The following is a 21,060-nucleotide window of genomic DNA, read 5'->3' on the forward strand; positions in this document are numbered from 1 at the left end:
CTTTAGTAGATTGTTATAGATTTAACATGCATTGGAAGAAAGGAAACTAGAAAAGTAAAACTCCCGTTGCCGAACTTGAAATCGGCTTCCTTAAACAGCCAACTAAAATATTATCCGATTGCAAATAATAGATCCCACTCTGAAAATAGAGTTACAAAGTCATTCATCTGGCTACAATTATGTCCAAAATCATTCAGAAGCCCAACACTGAGAATTTGGTCGATTTTTGCAGGACAGAAGGAAAGACAAATTTCCAAGATGTGCATTGTCTATGCTAACAGAAAACGGCAAGCAGGGAAATCAAGACAATGATGGAGCAAATTAATGCCTGCAAGATTATTGCAAGCAAGTAAAATTAAATCAGTATAAATTTAACAATGTCATTTAGTAGATTGATATATAATTGAAATAACGTGTCAGTAAAAATAAACTTACAGCAATTGCAGACGCTGCGAGGCCAGGCCGTTCCCTCGGGTCTTTGAGATAATAATTTCCAAAATAAAGCACCGTAGCGTAATACCAGAGTGGCGGAAATGCAAATCCCAAAACAAATCTGACACATAAATCTCTGTTTCATGTTTATGTCGCTCAAGAATGAAAATTAAGGAACCAACTTTATGATAAACATGATGAATAACAAAAAAGAAAAAGAAAAAGAAAACTTACGAGAACCAGCCAATGCCACAACCAAAGCATGAAAGAGGCTTATCATAAAGCCCACCGGAGTGCCCTACATTTGCAGGTTCTAGCAAACTGAAATTCCCTGCGTCACCGTTGAGTTGCACTTCAACCATCATCTCCTTCATCTCATGATCCCCACCTACAACACCACCATTAAAAAATAAAAAATAAAAATAAAAAACAAAATCCCAAGAATACTGCAAAAAGTTACAATAGAAAAACTAATCTGAACGGTTGAAAAAACTACAGAAGTCGGTCGTATACGGACCGACTTCTTTCACACTTTCCGTCGATGGCACATTTGTTTGCATGGACAAAAGACAATAACCTTGGTCCAAGAATGTAACTTTCTTATTAGGATGGTGTTCCATAGACAAAGGCTGTGCTTCCATCTTCCCTGCGTTGCTGCCGATCAAGTTGAACCAAGTATGAAGTTATTAAGAACATGTTTGCTCTCAAGAAAAATGGTTGGTGAGATAAAATGGGCCAAATTTTGAGAAAACTGAAAAACACCCATCTCAGGACATGACAGACAGAGAAGGAGGGGATCGAGAGGAGAGGGTCTTTTATGTTCTTGTTTGAAATTAAAAAGGTTAACTTGCTCTTTTTTTGTAACCGTCAAAAACTGCCACTACTATTTTGCATTTATCTAACAAGGCTTTCGCTTATTATATATATATATGCGTTTTATCATCCACATCATCCCATCTTATGCTAATGAAAATTTAATAAAGATGACCCACGGTCTTGTTTAAATGTTCCTAAACTCAACATTGTTAAGAGATTAATATATTCTATTTCATCTTAGATTTTATTTTGTTTGGTATAGAATATTTTTTTGGTGATTAGTATTGCAAAAAAATATGTTGGGTCAAAGAAAAAAAAAAAAAAAAAACTCTGTTCGTTTTGACGGAATCTTTTTTATTTTTCTAAAAATGTTTTTCATATTCTCCAATTTTGTTTTTTTTTTCCTCCAATGTTGAGTACAGGCAAAAAGTCAGTGGAAAAGGAGACATTTAGGGTGTAAAATGACTCGTGGCCTAAATTTTGAAAGCACACATGATCATAAAGGTGTTACATGACAGCTTTACAAACTAACATAATTTCATTACAACCAACAAGTCAGGTTCAAATCTAAAAATAATAATAACAATAAATAAATAAAAAGTTGATTACTCGCAACATACGCACGTAATAATGTGGGCCGAAAATTAGAAAAAGGCCCAAATGTTGGGTCCACGACCCCAGGTAACCCCCAAAAAGAGAAAGAAAGAGAGGTTGTTGCACAACATAGTGAACATACGCATGTGTTGTTAAATAGGCAAAAGGCCGTCAAACACCCATAATCCTACAAAGGGGCATGAACTAGAGTCGGAAACTAACCATGTACCCTAGATCAAATTGGTCATATACCCCATGATAAATTGGGAAAGTAACCATGTACCCTAGATCAAATTAGATTACATTAGGAAATTTGTCTTATATCCCACGTTAGATTGGGCAATTGATCAGCATATGGTCATATAGAAATGGTTACATCAATACTTTATTACAAATTTAGTTGCTCATAGTGGTGTCGGAATGGTCTTATGTCATGTTTATCTTCTTTTCAACTCTTCAAGACTCCAAGAATGTTTTTGTGTAATTTCTCCCACACCCCCCACCCCCCAGGGGCATCTTTTGTAGGAAGAGTTTATGACATATTTATAGAGTATTAAAATAAACCCTAGGAGCCCTTGGAATTCCAGAAACACCATACTTTCGTCTTCTAGTTGAATTAGAAGACCTAAAATTGTTTCCTTTTTAGTTATGTGTTATTGTCTGACATTTCTATGCGAATGCACTCGAGCCCAATTATGTTGCTCTCGAGGCCACTTGTGTGCTCGAGCAGTCGATCTATTGGTGAGCTTGAGCCCATTGGCTTCAGCGTCTCAAAATGTCATGTTTTAAACCCAAAATCAATGGAATTTCTTGCATCTTTATTTAGAACCTGAAAATACTAAAACAACACAAAATCAAAAAGATAACGATGCTAATGAATTAACATATGTGAGTTAAGGGGCTTGAATGTGCAACATTCAGCGGCTATCAGTCATGATAGCAAGGAATCACTAGTACTTGGTGTCGAACTCGGTTAGGCTGCTAGTGTACTAGTGTTCTACTAAAGGTTTTTTCGATAATGTGTAAACCCTACTGAAAAAGGGTTAAGGGTTCGGATATACTATATGGAGTAGAGCTATGATTTACTTTACCACTTATGATGTACATACATGTATGCGACATTGCATTATTTGTTGGGAATGGTGTCCAAAACTCCAATTCTTTGGATAATGTTTTGATTAGAACAAAAGACATATAGACTTATTCTTGGATGGCCGATACGCGTGATTGTGTATTATCTAATTATATGCATGTGAGACTCCTAAGATGCATTGTATTTGAGTGATGGTGTGGGTATCATAGAAGATCATACTCAAAGGTCCTTACAACTTATAAAACATGTTGTTCGTAGTTGTAAATGGAACTGGCAATTGTAATACCCCAACAAAACACCCTTTTTAAATAGATTAATGACTTACTACAAAAAAGGGTTAATGTTTCCATACAACAAAGTTTTAAAACAAAAAGACCTAAAACCCTTATGAGTAGCACAACCCCTTGAGGTTTCCAAGCCCAAAGTCTAAGAACTCCACTCTCTGACCAAACATTCGATGGGGGACCACACGATCGTACGCTTCTAACTTAAGTACGAGCATTTGCTTGGGGACTGCCACGAGCGTTCGTTGACCAATCTTTGAGCTAATGGACAATACCCTAGAACTTACGCTTGGACCCTTTTACCCAACATGTAATAGTACTTAAATGTTCACCCAAATATTACACGAACGTTCATTGACACACTAAAAAGCAATTTTAACCCATTCTCCACCTTTTCAGAGCAAGGCACACCCCAAGCCTCTACATAAACCATGCCTTCGACCCTCGGCCTCCCCTAACCTCATAAAAGCTCTAACCCTAGTGTGAGAAGTGACATGGAGAGAGAAGGAAGAAAGCTTGGTACTTTTGCCATCTTCTAATGTAATTTCCTTACCCATCCCTCCTACCTTTTTATTGTTGTTACTAGCATTACAAGTTTTAAAGATGTTTTGACAAGTCCTTGCACCTATTTTCTTACAAGAACCAAGAATGTTTCGAAATAGTTTTAAACTCTTCTTTTATTGCTTTGAGTTGCGTGATAGCATGATGCGTTATTGTGCATGTGTCTACTTAGTAGCATAAGGTGAGATATATCAACCCTTAGTTTTAGATAGAAGCCTCAAAACACAGTTTGGAGCTTTTGGCCGAGATTTCTAACTTACTGGCCGAACGTTCACTCTCAAGCTCGAGCGTTTGCCCAGGAAGCAAGGCGTTCACCCCTTAGCTCCAAATGTGTAATATTAGGGTTTAACGACACTTTTTGTTAGATAGGACCTAGTACATTACTAATATGAGTTCTTTAGTACTGCACATAACGACATGTCGTATTTCGTTATAACAGGGATTTGTGATGTCGGAGGACTTAAGCAAGCGAGCGAGGTAAGTAAACACTTACGAACATTTTCCTTAAAAACGTGTGATATGTCAGCTGACTGAGCACACGTATGATATGAGCATGCCTATATTTTGCACAACTTGATAACTGCTTTAACAATTGGTTGATAAGAGCATTGTATGACATGGGACACTAGTACGCGCGGTATAATGGCAATGAGCTTATTATTTAGACTTGATTCTATGGTCAAATTGTGTATGGATGTGATATATAGGCCTTTGATCGAATGATTATTTCGTGACTGACGCAGCCTTAACAGGCAGGTCACTACAGGACATACATCATTAGTAGCGTGGGCCACCCGAGGTCGAACTCGATCCGGCTGCTAGTGTTATAGACGGTAGCGTATAATGGCCGGGGCACCAACATTGTATTACAGGTCCCTCAAGACAGAGTTAACCCTGTTGACAATGGGTAGTATCTCGGGTAGACCATATATGATAGTTATGACCTATGAAGCATTAGTTTTCTACATTAAAATACTTACGCGATTACCGCCGGAAGTACACCATCTTTTATCAACCAAACAATACTTTTATGGTGTATTAATGAAGACAACACCTCTTTCAACTGTTTACCAACACTACACGTTTATTTATGCTTATTGGTAACTGGCTCATGTCGTACCTAACTGTGAGGTTTACTTACTAAGTCGTTAGATTTACACGGTTATTACTCTTGTAGGGAACCTGTTTCTAGAACCAAAAAGTGGCACGGTTGCCACTAATAACTTTGCTTAAGAAAGATCTTCACATTGTTATCATGTTTGCTTAAGTTATTATTAGTTGCTATGTGTTCATATTTTGAGGATTATACTTGTTCCTTTGATGACTAATAGGTTACTTAGATTATTTCACCTTCCTGTGCATTAACTCTGATGATGCTTAGAGGGGCGGTTCCCCATTTAGCCACCAGTTGGCTAAACTGGGATAATTGCTAGTAATCCTACTAGATTGGTCAAGGCCGGATTTGGGGGCGTTACAGAAACGCCATCTAGACCATAACATATTAAACCTCAAATGACTTGTCTTGGTCATGAGAAGCAAGGAGGCTTCAGGTTAATATGTTGGGATATTTGTAAGGTTATGTCATACACCGAACACGACTACGTGAGTTATCATTTGTTGATATTGTCATAACAAATTATGTATATGCACGAAGACTTAACATTTACTCTAAATCCTAAGGAGTTCATGAACTCAAATGTGAAATGTTAATTACTTAGATGTATCATAGAGTAAGACCTATCGTCGGTCGAAACAACCTCAGTACGTTGGGTAATCGCATGTAACATTGTGGGAACACCAACTTCAAGAAGGAATCCAAATCCTTTGTCAGAAAACAAAGTGATAAGCAATTTTCCTCTTATTTTAGATTTAATAGGAAAGATTATCCTAAAGCTCAAGCCCAAGTGTTTTCAGTAGGTAGACTGAAAATCTTATACATGTACAAGGTGAGATGTATTCTCACAAAGTGCATAAGAATAATCATGAATTTAAATCAGCGACTCAAGGAAAAGAGGTAGTGAACAAAGTGACAATTGATAGACTTTAGTTCGACTACGGAATGATTCCATAGAGGGGTAACATGCTATTAAGAAGTACGTCATAATGATTAATTGATTAAATAAAAATAATCATTAGCGTGTAGTCACAATTATTTAATGGAATTAATTGTGATTAAATAGAGTCGTGTGACATGGTCTAGGAAGATATGGTCACAAACCTATTAAGCTAGTGATATTTTTCCTTTAGGTCCCTCTTTGAGCTAATATAAATTGGATGATAAATTATATTGTTCCTCAGTTATTTATTCATTTATTAAAATGTTTTATTTTAATAAAACATGGACCATAATATTTATTAATCTTATTGGTTATTTGGAGAAATTGGGTTTGAGAATTAAATAGAGCATTGGGCTCATAATTTAATTCCTACAGGCTAAAGAATTAAAATAAGTCTTGGGCTTATAATTTTAATTATTTAAACTTGTAAATAAACTTTGGGATTAATGAAATTAATTTCAATGGCCAAAGTTAAGCGAAATGAGCATTGGGCTTGAAGATAAAACTCAAGCCCAAGTGCTAAACCAAGTGGGAGTAAGCTAGGGCTTTTATAGCCCTAGCCTAGGTGCATGGGGAATGTATTTTCTCCCCATGGCCGTGTAAGTAGAGGGGAAAGGGAAGTCTTTTGAGTCCCTTAGCCGACTTCTACGAGGACTGGGATTTCTAATCCCATTCCCACATGGTTTAAAAATACTTTTCTTCTGGGATCCTAATATTATAACTAAAGGTTCAATTGAGAAGCAAAGTGCCTGAAACAATTCATAAACTTGTGATTTTTGTGAAAACGAAAAACACAACATTGCTCTCCCACAAGAGTGAATACATGGCCACTAGGGAGATTTATTCTCTCAAAGTTTTGCATCTAGTTTTCTCTTATTCTTAAGAAAACTTTGTGAGTCATATTCAGTCATCAAAGATAAAATCTAATGGAACAATCTTCTCCCCAACTGTTTGAAGATCTTGAAGACCTTGATAAACTCCCAAAGTTTTCAAGATGTTCTTTATAAATACAATGAAGAACACGATGAATGTGAGATGAGTATGGACTTATACTTGAAGTATTCAAGTTTGTTGGAACTTCAACTACTCAGTCCAACACCATGGGAAGAACGAATGCACACTCCTACGCCCCAATGCCCAGGAAAAGTTGAAGCTACATGTAAGTAATCTAACTTATGTGTTTGTCTTAGATCTAAACATGTTTGTGTTTATGGTAAAAGGTCTTGGGGATCGTATTTTATTCCGCTGCGTAAAAAGAATTTATTTTTAAATTTACGTAAACGATTCCAACATTATTCCATTAATATTTTGGTAAAGAACTATCTTACACGATGATACTTTTGATATGGAAAATTTTTATTAAACTCTTGAGTTCACAACATAGATAACTGCCTTCATGTGATGTTGAATTACTAAATCGTGAACTTATACTCGATTTTCTTTTCCTGTATAAAACATGTTTATGTTTTACAGTTAGCCAACAACTAATGACGAGCTTTGTGAGAAGGCATATGATTGTGGAGGACTTAGCGAGAATGGTATTTGAGGACATAGAGCCTAGATTGTGGAATGGTTTTGATAGGAAACTTAATGATTTCATGGAAGTTCTATTTTTGGTTTACTTTGCTCGGTGTCATCCTGATGCTTTGGAGTGGATTTCTCAAGACATAGATAGCTCAGATTCTCAAGTTTTACCTTGATTTTTAGTGAGACATTTTGGGAGACTTTACTTTATTTTATGTTGTTTTAAGGATGTTTTGAGGAGTATGTTTTGTATTTAGATTTGAAGTTTATTTTTGTGAGATTTTGGAGATTTAGTATTTGATATAGTAATTTAGTGCTTTATTGTTTATTTAGATTGTTATCTTGAAAAAAGTATTTAATTTTCCACTACTTAAATGCAAAGTTGACAATTTAAGAGAACTTTTATGGCTTATTTATGTGGTAAATAAGTCTTGGAAGGCGGGCTGAGTTAACTACTAGTTAGTTCATTTTTTGGGCGTTACAAGATATGGTAGCCCCCACTTTAGATACAAGTGGGGTTTTACGCCACCCAAGGACCAAGTGAGATTGGAAAATGGGAGTTGGTTGGGTGAAAAACTCAAAAATGCATTATGTGACGAAACCGTTGGAACAATGTTAAAAACTAGGGCTGACAATTTTGACACGACCCGCGAACCCGACACGAACACGACACGAGGTTAACAGGTATTGGGTTTGGGCTTATCGGGTTCAAGTCTTAATCGGGTCTACCTGATTAAGACACGATTGAATTCGTGTTTAGCGGGTTCACCCGGCAGGTCCACGGGTCAACCCGCCAAACACGTTTAATAAATGAGTCTGGCGGGTCTCGAGTGACCCGCCAGACCCATTTAATTAATTAATTAATTAATTTATTTTTATTTATTTTTATTTTTTTATTTTTTTTTAAAAAAAACCTATGTCTAAGTTCTAACTAAGTTAACCCTAATACTTACTGACTCACTCACGGCTTCATTTCACTCTTCACTTCACGACTTCATAGTCTTCACTTCACTGGCCTATTCCTTGTTTTTCCGTTACTTTTTCTATGTGGGTCTATATATTAAAACATTGTCTTTTAAAACTTTTTATTCTTCTTGGATGGTTAGGATAAATTTGACTAGTCCTTTGGCCTAAGAGATCCATTTATTAAATTATTTTTTCCAATTTTGATTAAGGGTTTTTTTTTTTTTTTTTTAAACGGGTCGAGTCGTGTTGCCCGTTTAGTGCACAAGTTGTGTCGGGTCGTGTCTACCCGATATGATCCGGTTATGCTAAACGGGTTAATCAGGTCGTGTCGGGTTACCCGGATATTTTCCGTGTTATAATCGTGTCAGACCCGCTAACCCGTTTATCTAAACGGGTCGTGTTCGTATCTCAGGTAATCGGGTCGCGGGTCTTAACGGGTCCTAATCGGGTCTACCCGATTACTCGTTTTGCCAGCCCTATTAAAAACCGCTTAGTGCTTTTCATATGGTCCGAATGGTTTTCGGACATTAAGCGCTTCAGGTAGGTAGTCGCTTACAAGGACAACATATTCATCATTGACAACATGTACACCATAAATTTATGTTTTATACCTTTCAATGCAATTTGAGGGTCGGATTACTAACGGGCCCACAAGACAAATTCCGATGAAAGACTACCAGCCTAAGTTATTCAAAGGAATTGAGGGACTTCAAGAGAGTCGAACTACTGATGGGCTCACAAGATAAATTCCTATGAATGACTACCAACTCAAGTCATTCATATGAATTAGGAGACTCCTGGAGGGTTACTATTAGCAAGCCCACTAAAATCCACCCGCCAAAAACCAATTTTGAGGACCGGCAACCTATGGCTTAAAGGCCTAAAGAGCCAGCAACCGACAACTAAAGCCTAAAGGGCTTGAAGACCCGCCACCCAAGCAGTTCAACAAGGACCCTAGATGCACCCTCTCCAAAATACCATTTCCAGCATTTGATTAAAGACCTTCTTAGCTCATGAAACAGCCTGCTCATGCCATGCGCTCCCTCCCCTGACAAACCTAGGAAGGAATCTCCACATCAGTACAAAACTATTGGAGGAAATTTCTGAAACCCTAAAGGAGAGGGCGGGCCACCAATGCCTATATAAGAGGCGAGAGGACCCTAGTTCAAGTACACCTAATTGAACATATCCTTACTTTGCTAAACTTCCATCTTACCTACCATTTTTGACTTAAGCGTTAGAGTGGTATTGCCAGATCCATTGTTGGCGAGCCTTCTGACCCATTTCTTCGTTCTAGATTACCTGCCTTGGTTGGCGTTGTGTGGCCACTGTGTTAACTAACCCCTTCTCCCGCATGTTCTTCTCCGCTTCGGTACCTTCGCCTCTATGCGTGTCTGTCATGTGCAAATCCGACATGCTCGTGGTGGACAAGCCACTACCTTTCTTGTTGTTCTGAGTTTCACGCGACTGGTCTTTGGCTCCCTACTCTCTCCCACACCAAATTTCCTTATTTTCTTGTTTCTGCTCATGGTGATTTCTAGATCTAGTTGTATGTGGTTTTGAGATGTTTTTCGAGCATCAAGCTAGTGCCTTTCGCCAGTAGCTCTAATTCGACCTCCATCAATGCCATTATTGTTGATGTGATTCTCTTTCCAATGTGCTAAGATAGTGGTTTCATAACGAGAGTTCGGGACGAGTTGAAAGACCTTTCGAGGTTCATACTCCTTCTTGTACCACTTGGAAGGGTTGAATGATCTTTCAAGATTCATATTCCTTATCTTTTCTTAAATCGCTAGTTAAGGCAGTTCCAATTTTCTTGGCTTCTATGCTAAAAGAATTCACATGGCCGTGTCCTTCATTTGACACACTCACTCTTATTTTATGTTTACCCACACTACAATAGTTATATTTGAGGCTTATTGTTGGATTGTCTAATCTTTTATTTTATTTTTATGTGTTTGATATATTGTAATGGTCCCCACCTCTTTTCCTTTGCTATTTGATTAGGATTAAAAAAAAAAAATGGTGGTCTGTGGAAGCAGTGGGAAAGAAATGAATCCACGGTCGCAACTCACAAATGTGGGGCGCTTAAAATATAAAATAAATCATTAAAAAAAAAAAAGCGACGAAGATACGCTAAAATAGAAGTCAAAAAACTAAAGTCAAATCTGAATAAAAAAAAAAGGAAAAAAAGAAAACACAAATCCAATCCAGCGGCTGAGAACACACAATTGTTTTGTTTTTGTTTTGTGTTTCGTTTCTTTCACAACATAAAAATCAATTCCTCCCAACAAAAAAATAAAAAAATAAATAAAAAATCCTCATTCCACACAACACACTCACGCTTTCTCTCACTCCTCAAATGGAACCCAATGAGAACCAACTGAGCTCCTACTTCCACCAGAACCCCACCAGCACTGCCACCAGCGGGGCCTCACCGACCAATGGCCTCCTCCCACCTCCCGAGGGCGGCGGGCCCCACGCGGTCTACCCTCACCCTCCCTTCTCCTCCGCCACGACGACGTCGTCTTCTGCCCTGGAAGGGACCGCCAGCGCCAAGCGCAAGCGAGGGAGGCCCAGGAAGTACGGCACGCCCGAGCAGGCCCTGGCCGCCAGGAAGGCCCAGCAAACGTCGTCGTCCCACTCCTCCTCTTCCAAGGACAGGAAAGAGCCCACCGCCTCCAAGAAGTCCCACTTCGCTCCCGGTACGCCTCTTTTTCTTACCAATTCCAGTGCACTCAGATTTTTGAATGTGATATGGGGTTTTTTGTCCCTGCTTTGCGTGCCTTACTATGCTGTTGAGATTCTATTCTTAGCTCTCTCAGATGTTTCGTAACTGTTGGTGGTTTTGTTGCAAATTTTTATTTTATTATTATTTTTTGAAAAAAAATAAATAAAAAATTGGTTTCAAATATGGCAGCCCAGAATGCCATTTGCATGCATGATTGAAATCTGTTATTGTTTCTGATATTATTTGGCTCATAATAATATAATATAGAACTCAGATGAGAGAACTAAAAATTCCTTTTTTTTGTTTTTTTTTTTTTTTGTTTGGCAAGTAGAAGTAAAAATATTAGTGATATTTAAGATCAGTAAGTTGTGGTCAATTATACAAATTACCACATTTATTGGTGTGTGTTGACTGTTAGTAACATCAGATTGGTTGAGGATGGATGTTCTTTGAGACGTTATAGCTGGGAATTGGGAATAAAAATGATATCTTATGGTTGCTATGTGCTTTTCATTTTTTAAACAATAGGAATTTTTGTAGTGAAGTAACAAAACAAATAATTATTTTGTGAGAAAAGTGCTGATTAACCTTTAAACTAATAATTCCTGTAGGTGGATGTGGTTGAGACAATAAGGTTGTCATGGAATGCAATAGCTTGAAAAAAATTTGAACAATAAGCTTCTGAGAAAATCTGGTGTTGGTTCAGATAGTAAACATAATGTAGGGGCTAAGTGGCATGGATAATTCCACTGGAATAGCATACATTTAAAATGAGTGACAAATCATGACCTGTAGCAGATTTTGTTGGTAACTTAATGCAATAGCTCAAGAAGGCCTAATTGTTCTATTTTATGACACCTAAATTTTGCTGATAACTTATGGCCGTGATTTCTTGCTCTACTAGTGTGCCATGTGTCTTCTTCAACAACGCACAAAGAGGTTGTCACTGTATGTAAATATGTATGTATGTACGTCCAACAACGCGCAAAGAGGTGGTCAATGTATTTGTGTTGTCTTAAAACATTTATATTATTTAACAATATCATATTCCCCTGACCAAAAACAAAAATTGATGTAAACTTATTCTGCTTTGCTTGGATGTTCTTTCGGATAACATTTATATTTATTTATTTTGTATTGATTTCTGATCATTAGGTTTATTTTACAATACTTATGTGGTGCCCCTATTTGCAACTGTTTGATGCAGGCAATGCTGGGCAAGGTTTTACACCACATGTTATTAACGTAGCTGCGGGCGAGGTATACATTTTCTGTATTGCTTGAAGTCTTTTAATGTTCTTTTCTTTGTAGATGTGCACACAGGCATGCAACACATTCTTGAAGATGCACATGTATATCCATGTGTGCTTATTGCACATGCTTATAACATTCGCATAGTCTTAGCAAGGGTTAAGTTGATTTAGGTTTTATTATTTACTTTCTGTTCAAGTTCAATTTCCTCTTTTTAGTTATGGATCAGGTTAGTCTTTTGAATTCCTTTTTCGTTTTTTTGTTTTTGTTTTGGTTTAGGGTTTTAAGAGTGAAATTTTATGGTCTAAACTCTAAAGTGGTTGCAAATTAGTAACTTGGAGGCCAAGTCTGATAAAAGTCTATTCATATGTGCTGTCAAAGTAGCATAAACCATTTTTTTTTTTCAAAATATAAACTTAGTTTTGAGCCCTATAGCTTGTGAAATTCCAGACATTCTTGCTGGGAATCATCAATAAAAACAAATCTGCAAGCATCTAGGCCATATATTTGAGTGTTATTCGAGGACATATCACCTCTTGTAACCTTTGAATTCTGTTCCGAATTACATCAAGTTTGCCAATGTTTTAGGCATAGAAGATGGGCTCCTTGTCCTATTTTACCTGCCTGTGCCTCTTGGTGCAGTTGGTCGAACATGGGTACCACTACCATGTGTCTTTGTGAGACAGAATCTGGTCTGTGTAGAAGCCCCGACCTCTGTTAGAGGGAGTGGAAGTTCCATATTTGGTCTCCACAATGACCAGTACTACTTGCATCCAGCTTGGCCATATGAAACTTTTTGGAGTTTTCTGGATACTAGTCAACATTTCTTCTTTGGGTCTGTAACTGTTGTTTGTTACAGATAGCTGTTACTGCTCTAATTAAATTTACATAGCTTTCAGTTCTTATTGTTTGAGATTTTTCTTTTAAAAGAAAAATCTCCAAGCATGAATAGTCATTATTTCAAAGGGAAACTGAGAATGTTATAGGGGTTTCCAGGTCTTTTTCGATTGGGAATATATATATATATATATATATATTATTTGGGGTTAGAAATAAGTACATGCAGTATTTCAGGGGGTTCATCTTTTCTGTTAGTCAGTTTTGGTTAATTTGGCTCTTTCGAGTTTCTTTGGCTTCCAAATCAGTCAAATATTTGTGTAAACACGGATCTAAACAAGAAAAAAGTCGGTTATCAATGTGATAGTCGTGAATGGATGGATATCTTTGATTACATCAGATGCACAATCAACGTGATATGCAACAAGCAAGGATACAAATTGTATTTACTTCCAATAGAACCAAGTAAATACGTTGATGCGCTTCAGTCAAGGAGCTTCTGCATTCATCATGATAGAACCACATGAGAATTTGAGAAATTTGTTAGAATGTATGAAAACGGGAATCAATGATGAATGGTGGTTCTGCCCCATAATGCAATGTATTGAAAGGGTTGGACAACTCTCGGTATTAAACTATGAATACTAGGTACTGCTTTGAGATAAGATGAGAATAAAAGAAGACATCATCGTTAAAAAAAAATATGATTACAAGATACTATTGAAGATTATGATGAAGGTGATAGAGAATATTGATGGAGATAGAGATGGTTTGGAAATGCTTGTAATTCATCTGAGAAGTCACATCTATAGAGAATGCCTCATTCAATATTGATAATGTTAATTTTATTATCTGAATAATAGAATGATTTGTGGAAATATTGAAAGTAACGTAGGATAGATAACATGAAAATATCAGGTTGACAAATTATGGAACATTACCTGTCATGCATGGTTTGTCGTAATCTAGTAGAAGTTGAAGGTGATCTGTATCGGATTAACCCCAGCCTAAGGGAATTAGTGCTTGGAGAACTTTGCTCAGGCTGATATTAAATTTTATACTATATTTTAGATGCTTCTAGCATGCTTCTACTGAATTAATCATTGTATTAAAATTTATTTGATTGTTGATAGGAGTTTCATGGTTCTTATAACTATGACTCGATTGGTGGGTTACCTTCATCCATTTGTTCTCTTATTCTTTTTGTATTGAAAGGCAGTTAACTTGAATTATCCATGGAAATATCTTTCCCTAATTTATAAACTTATCTCAAATTCATTGAATAGGGCGCGGTTGTGTTCCTTTTAACATAATTCTTTGTTTACTTCAAATTGGGCCATGTGTAATATGGGACCCACCAGCACTTCACTGCACAGGTCAACTGGATACTGGAAGGTCCCATTTGTCATGCATGGACCAATTTAAAAGTAAAGGATGCGTCATTTCACTTTATGAAAGGGACTGAAGTTAAATCCAATAGAATAAACTTTATAGCAGCTTCCACGAGTTTGATTGTGTGCATGAAAATATTTTGATACATTTTCATCTTATAACTGCATGTGCCAATGTTGGATATAGTCTTTTTGTCAGCTTTGTCCTTGCATCTGATGAACAGCCTAACTTGCTTGGTTTCCACTTTTTTTTTTTTCTCATTATCGCGTGCTGCATCTCACCACAGATGTATATCTATCCTTGATAGTTATCCTTACCTTGCTTGTTGGTATTAACATTACATGTTTAACTAGTTAAGTTGGATGATATGTTTAAGTGTTTACCTCCTAACACAAAATATGGGTGCCTTCACTAGGATGTGGGCCAGAAAATTATGTTTTTCATGCAACAAAGTAAGCGTGAAATATGCATTTTGTCTGCATCTGGTTCGATCTCTAATGCTTCTCTCCGACAGCCAGCAACTTCTGGAGGCAACATTACATATGAGGTAAATAGATTTTCTGTTATTTGTCAAAAGAGTACTACCAGAATGCCTAATTTGAGTGAAAAAAAATTAGTTATTTTTTTTAATAAGTGAGTCAAGAAATTAGGTTAAATATTAGAAAGAACAGATGCTTTAGAATCTTGTGTACCCTAATCAAGTATGCTGTCATTTGTCCATTATATGGTGACTTGTTAGTTTGCTTTAATGTTGTATTATGTGATTACACTGAACTGGGAAAAAAAAAAAGATGCATGACACTATTAACACGCACCCACACTCACACGGTCTTTGATGAAATTCAAGTTTGGGCTTCTTCAGGGGTAGAAGGTACAGGTAGAGCCTGTGTCAAAAATAAGCTCAGTGTTGACTTAGATCCTTAGATTCTGATCGGTATATTCATATTTGTAAGAAATTGTGAGAATTTATTTCATGTGTGCCATCTCATATCCTTTCAGCACAAAACTTAGGAGTTTCTTATAGAGGTTTCAAGGTTAGGATCTTTCAAGAGTGGAAGTTACTTGATGAAAACAACATGGTTCTATTGGATTATTAGATTTTGACCAGTAAATTCAAGTTAGTAGCAAAACGTGCCATGCTTCAATTTTTTCTGTGGGTGTTATCACACACTCATTTATTTTTCAGTAAATATCTTCACAGTAGCCCAGGTCCAAAGACACGCGCTTAACTTTTGTAAGTCTTGGGATTCCAGCGTAGTTTTCCAGTTTACCTATAGGTGAATCTTTTCACTGAGGTATATTGTAATGCAAAAAACCTTTTCTTATATATCAAAAATCTATATTGTGATGTAAAGGGGGTAATTCTTATTCAGTATTGGGTAGATAGAATCAGCATTTTTCATAAATGTTGTGTGTATGAGCATGGATGCCTGTGCCAATGCACTTAAAGCATCGCATTGGCATTGGGCATTGGCTGGCCACTGCTTTGCCTTAGTCCCAAATATTCTTGGTGGGCAACAATTGGAAGAAGTCACGTAGATGCACTGAATTAATAACTAGGCTTTCAAATTATTCGTTGGAAGTGGCCTAAAGGTATGAGTTTAGTTTCTAATATCTTTTGCTCATAGTAATATGTACATTCTACTAATTTTGTATTACTTAATTTTATATTGGCATGTAAAATTCCCATCTAAACTTGTTCATTATTGGACTCCTTTCATTATGGCAGTGTCAAGTTTTCACATGAAATTTCAGGTCATACTTTGGACTATGAAGTTATGGAATTAGTTTATGAAATTCAGTGGAAGTATTTAGTCAAGAACTTCTTTTTTTTATTTTTTTTATTTTTATAAATAATTAATTCATTGAAAAACGCAGAGGGACGCAACTCTAGTACACAAGATGTATACAAAGAAAGGCCCCCTTAAGGCAAAAAGAGGAGCAAAAATCTACAAATTGAGGCAAAGTAGAAAATTGGGAAACATTAAACATCCCCGCACAATTGAATAAGGTCTTAACAAACATGTTTTTGAGCTCGCCAGGCATCTTCTCATGATCTTCAAAACATCGTGCATTCCACTCTCTCCAAATAGTCCACATTAAGCACAATGTGGCTATTCTCCAGACATCCATAATTGAACGATTACCTCTCTGATCTCGCCAACATGCTAACAATTCTAACACCCTTCTAGGCATGACCCATGTGACGTCAAAGAGAGTAAATATTACACTCCATAAGGCTCGTGCCACTTCGCAATGAAGAAGGAGATGATTGACATATTCGCCACTCCTCTTACACATGCAACACCATTCCACCACAGTAATTCTTCTCTTATGCAGATTATCCAAAGTCTGAATCTTACCGAGAGTTGCCGTCCACACAAAAACACTCACTCTCAATGGAACTTTAACTCTCCATATACTCCTCCACGAAAGGAAGAAACCCCCAATGTAGACATCCCTGAAGAAGAACACACGGGAAAAAATTAACCGCACCTCTAATTTCTTCCACTTTGAATGAGTTCACCAAATACAATCCTCCCCCTCTATCCGTTGTCGGAGAGCATACAACATCCCAAAAAAAAAGCCATCACCACCTTGACCTCCTAGTCCTGGGCCACTCATAAAAAAGGTACAGTCCATTGAATAACACCATTAGAAATCTGCATATTATCCTTAACCCACGCCTCCTTATGTCTCGCAATACGAAATAATTCCAAGAAGACTTCCTTCAGGGACCAATCCCCACATCAAATATCAAGCCAGAAAAATAATTATTTCATAGTACATATGTGCTCTTTGTCCTTCATTAACTATTTTGAAAACGTTTCTACATTTATAAAAAATGCCAGATATTGAAATCTGAAAGCACCCCCAACCAATAATAAGATATTATATCAATGGCCTTGTAGTCCAAGTGTACTACTTTCAAAGGTGTAAGGTTTTGGGTTCAATTCATTATGGACAATATCATGGGGTTAAAGGTTATTCTAAAAGAGGAAAGACAAGATACTAAATTAGTCTGAATATATAAGACAGAAAAAACTATGAGGACAACATCTTATGTTGATACATGCGCTAATTATTCCAAGTTTTTTAGATTGATCTTATAATGTTCAGTTTTCAAAGGCAAGCCCTTTGGTGATAAGTAAGTATTAGGTAGGAAGGAAAAATCTTTTTTTTGATAGGTAAATTTATTTGCCTCTAATTTTGTAATCTTTTACCTCTAATTACTTTGGTGATAAGTAATTCTTATGAGTCTTTTGGTAGGAAGGAAAAATCTTATGAGTCTTATGCGTCTCTAATCTATTATATGTTCTCTTTAAAAATCTAAATTTTCCAAATAAAAGGCCAAGAAATGTATTTAAAGTTTTATTGATTGGTGCATAATGTTGTAACACTAATTATACACCCTGTTACAAATTTATTTGCCTCTAATTCTACGTCGTATAGGATCTCAAATGAGGCTTAATCTTAGGGCATTTTGTTGATATTTTTCCCCTTATTGTTAGTGGTTTTTAAAAATTATGCTTAGTATACCGTAGGGTTGCATTTTTTTTTTTTTTTTTTTCTAATTAAGGTTTAAATATCTATAGTTTGTTCTCACAGCATCTAAATTAGTTTATTTTGATTCAAAACTGTTTTGACTTGGCATATAGGGTTTTAGTGGGTGTTTTTGTTCTGTTTAATTTTTTATATTTTGGTGGTATTTTAGGTTACCAACTTGTCTATTTCGATTCAATGTGAAAGACAGGATCAATTTCATTGTTATGTCAACCACCTCCGTGTTGACTTCGAGTGTTGATTTTATAGCTTGTGAGTTCACAAAATTAGTCAATGTGAATTATTGCTAGAATTGTAATTAAGTATGATTAGGTAATCTCTTTCTTCTCCCAGCTTATCTGGCTGGGAAAAGAAAAAATTAAGATTTGGACAAGTTCTATGAAGATCCTAAAATGACTTTAGGGGCTGTTTGGAAATTGAAAATATTTGGCCACTTATTCTGGTCTGATGATGATGGTCCAGTGGTATGGATGGATGCAAGTACAAAAAATTGCTCAGACTGCCTTTTGCAAATTTCCCAATTTAGTTAGTTGGTTCTGGCTGGCTAGAACAGCTGTTTGTATGTCTGAACCACCCAATGTGAGATTTGGCAAACTGACTCTTGTTATTATGAAATTTTAAGAAAAGCAAATACACTTCTTTAGTTTTGAATAAATCTTATTATTTCAGCTTCTATGAAAATTGAAATTGTATCATTATTATTCTGTGCCTGAATTCTCAGAAGGTGATGTACTAGTCTAATTCTGGTTTGTTCATTACTTAGAATTTGAGTTTCATCTGGTTAATTCCTTTGTGCCACTTGAGAACTTGATAAATTGAAGTGTGGTTTCTTAGTCGTCTACAATTTGTTTATTGCTTTGTCAATGTATTACTGTTTCCTGAATGCCCTGATATTAGGGTCGGTTCGAGATTATTTCACTCTCTGGATCTTATGTACGTACTGAGCTTGGAGGGAGGACTGGCGGGCTCAGTGTTTGTCTATCCAGTACAGATGGCCAAATTGTTGGAGGAGGTGTTGGTGGACCACTAAAGGCTGCAGGCCCGGTACAGGTACTTTGTCAAAATGTTATTTGGTTGAAGAAAAGATCCTATTGTATCATGTACGGCATGACTATTAGCTGAGATTTTTGTCATCTCCCATATGCACGTGTGCGCACAAGGGACATGGGTAGGGTACATGACTGTAGCATTCACTTAGTCTTGGTGCTTTGAATGGTGTCTAGTTTTTGAAATGATTCTTCACCATGTAATCAGACATTAAAAGATTCCTTTGCCCAAGTTCATGGCATTTTCTGTTTTAGTTAGCAGGTTGGATAATCAGCTATTTGAGTCAGTTGTTAATTGCATCCACAGGTTATTGTTGGTACATTTCTGTTTGACACCAAGGAGGATGTCAATGCGGGTGCAAAAGGTGATGCTTCTGCTGGCAAAATGTCATCACCAGTTGGTGGGGCATCAATGTCAAATATCGGCTTCCACTCAGCTGTTGATGCGTCTGGTAGAAATTCAGTAAGGGGAAATGATGATCACCAAGCTATTGGAGGAAGTCATTTCATGATTCAGGCAATGCATATGACAACTTCACGGCCCACAGATTGGAGGGTTGGTCCTGATGCTAGAAGTGCTGCTGGTTATGATTTGACAGGTATCATTTCCCTCTAACACACACCCACTTAAATAAAGGAGTAATGCTATTTAGTATACAACTATACGATTGTCATACAATTGGGATGATGGATGATGTTGCAGTGAAAATTAACCCGTCATTTTTTTTTTTTTACAAGTGTTGATCCAATGACTGATTTTTACTACTACATCATTCAGTCGTATAGCAGTCTACTAAATAACATACTAGATAGATAGATAGAGAGCGAGAAAGATAGTGAAACTGAATGGTTTCTTTTGCAGGAAGAACAGGTCGTGGAGCGCATCAATCTCCGGAAAATGGGGACTATGAGCAACTTCCAGAATAGGGGGAAAATGGGGACTATGAGCAACTTCCAGAATAGGGGGGATTGCTTTTGGGGTTGGAAGGCACTGTTTTGTGGTAGATAGATGTATGATATTTATGCACACCGGCACTCTTTTGCTGTGTCAGCTAATGCTGTTTATAATATGCACCATGAAAATCACATGCTTGTGCATTTTGTTTAAATATTTCCCTTCCCTGTCTCCACTGCTCATGGTGTAATGCCGTTTATTTTTGCTAGTTTATTTGCATACTGGGTGGCTGGGCTAAATCCTGTTTATGCTAAAATAATTAGGGTTCTAGGCTTCTAGCTATATGCAATTTTGTTTTTATTTAAAATTTCATCATAAAAGTAGTCATATTTTTGCATTTGATTTGGAAAGTTTGTTTGAAGCCATTCTATGAGGCGTCCCCAACCCTACCAAATAGAATATTAGTAGAAAAATTGAAATACAAGCATGTGTGAATGAGACTTGAATTGTGGCTGAAGTAGTCAAACCCTTATTCATCATGTCAATGGTGGTGTTGGCAGAGAATGTATGCAAAGCCCATTTTTGACCTGATTTATTGAATTAATATATTGAGATGCAAGGTCGCTGTCCAACCCCTTATTTTATTTATTTATTTTGTTTCTGTTATCAAATTTTTATTATTATTTTTCCTTTTTTTCCTTTTGCATACCCTAAGGCAGCATGAGAGAGCCCATCACCTTTTTTTTTTCTTTTTCTTATTATTGGCTTCCTCGATAGGTTCACATTCACGACTTTGGGTGGTAATTCATGTTTGTGCGTCGAGTTAGGGTTGTATCGCAATATAAATATAAGACTAATTTGTTGGAGAAAAAATATTCGTGTCAACCAAGTACGACTATTATGAAAAATGATAGAAATTATTCATCTTATCTCTTACTCGTCTTGTATAGTGGATAGACAATTTCAATGTTGAATTTGTAAAATAGATGAATATGAGATGAAATTGAGAATAATGTG

The 21,060-nt window shown here is 36.7% G+C and overlaps 2 protein-coding genes across 2 annotated transcripts; one reads left to right on the plus strand and one right to left on the minus strand.

Moving 5' to 3' along the window:
* Nucleotides 1-207: 207 nt before the first annotated feature.
* Nucleotides 208-1,221, minus strand: LOC132173026 (large ribosomal subunit protein eL20z-like). Its single transcript, XM_059584588.1, has 4 exons — nucleotides 1,010-1,221; nucleotides 667-820; nucleotides 436-553; nucleotides 208-328 (listed from the first exon to the last, which is right to left on the minus strand). Exons 1-4 carry the CDS (start codon nucleotides 1,071-1,073, stop codon nucleotides 275-277), a joined length of 390 nt encoding a protein of 129 aa, XP_059440571.1. The 5' UTR covers nucleotides 1,074-1,221; the 3' UTR covers nucleotides 208-274.
* Nucleotides 1,222-10,631: 9,410 nt separating this feature from the next.
* LOC132170494 (AT-hook motif nuclear-localized protein 14) lies at nucleotides 10,632-20,274 on the plus strand. The gene is made up of 6 exons (XM_059581491.1): nucleotides 10,632-11,032; nucleotides 12,266-12,318; nucleotides 14,954-15,085; nucleotides 19,000-19,152; nucleotides 19,456-19,747; nucleotides 20,011-20,274. Exons 1-6 carry the CDS (start codon nucleotides 10,690-10,692, stop codon nucleotides 20,073-20,075), a joined length of 1,038 nt encoding a protein of 345 aa, XP_059437474.1. The 5' UTR covers nucleotides 10,632-10,689; the 3' UTR covers nucleotides 20,076-20,274.
* The last annotated feature ends 786 nt before the right edge of the window (nucleotides 20,275-21,060 follow it).

This window comes from Corylus avellana, chromosome ca2 (genome assembly GCF_901000735.1).
Source record: "Corylus avellana chromosome ca2, CavTom2PMs-1.0".
Lineage (NCBI taxonomy): Eukaryota > Viridiplantae > Streptophyta > Magnoliopsida > Fagales > Betulaceae > Corylus > Corylus avellana.

Excerpts from the sequence above, each read along its gene's own strand:
- LOC132173026 (XM_059584588.1), bottom strand. The coding sequence starts at position 1,073 with ATGGAAGCACAGCCTTTGTCTATGGAACACCATCCTAATAAGAAAGTT. Across the intron at positions 554-666 it reads TGTGGCATTGGCTGGTTCTC|ATTTGTTTTGGGATTTGCAT; the intron begins GTAAGTTTTCTT and ends TTTATGTGTCAG. Across the intron at positions 329-435 it reads TCGCAGCGTCTGCAATTGCT|GCATTAATTTGCTCCATCAT; the intron begins GTAAGTTTATTT and ends ATAATCTTGCAG.
- LOC132170494 (XM_059581491.1), top strand. The coding sequence starts at position 10,690 with ATGGAACCCAATGAGAACCAACTGAGCTCCTACTTCCACCAGAACCCC. Across the intron at positions 15,086-18,999 it reads GAGGCAACATTACATATGAG|GGTCGGTTCGAGATTATTTC; the intron begins GTAAATAGATTT and ends CCCTGATATTAG. Across the intron at positions 19,153-19,455 it reads AGGCTGCAGGCCCGGTACAG|GTTATTGTTGGTACATTTCT; the intron begins GTACTTTGTCAA and ends TTGCATCCACAG.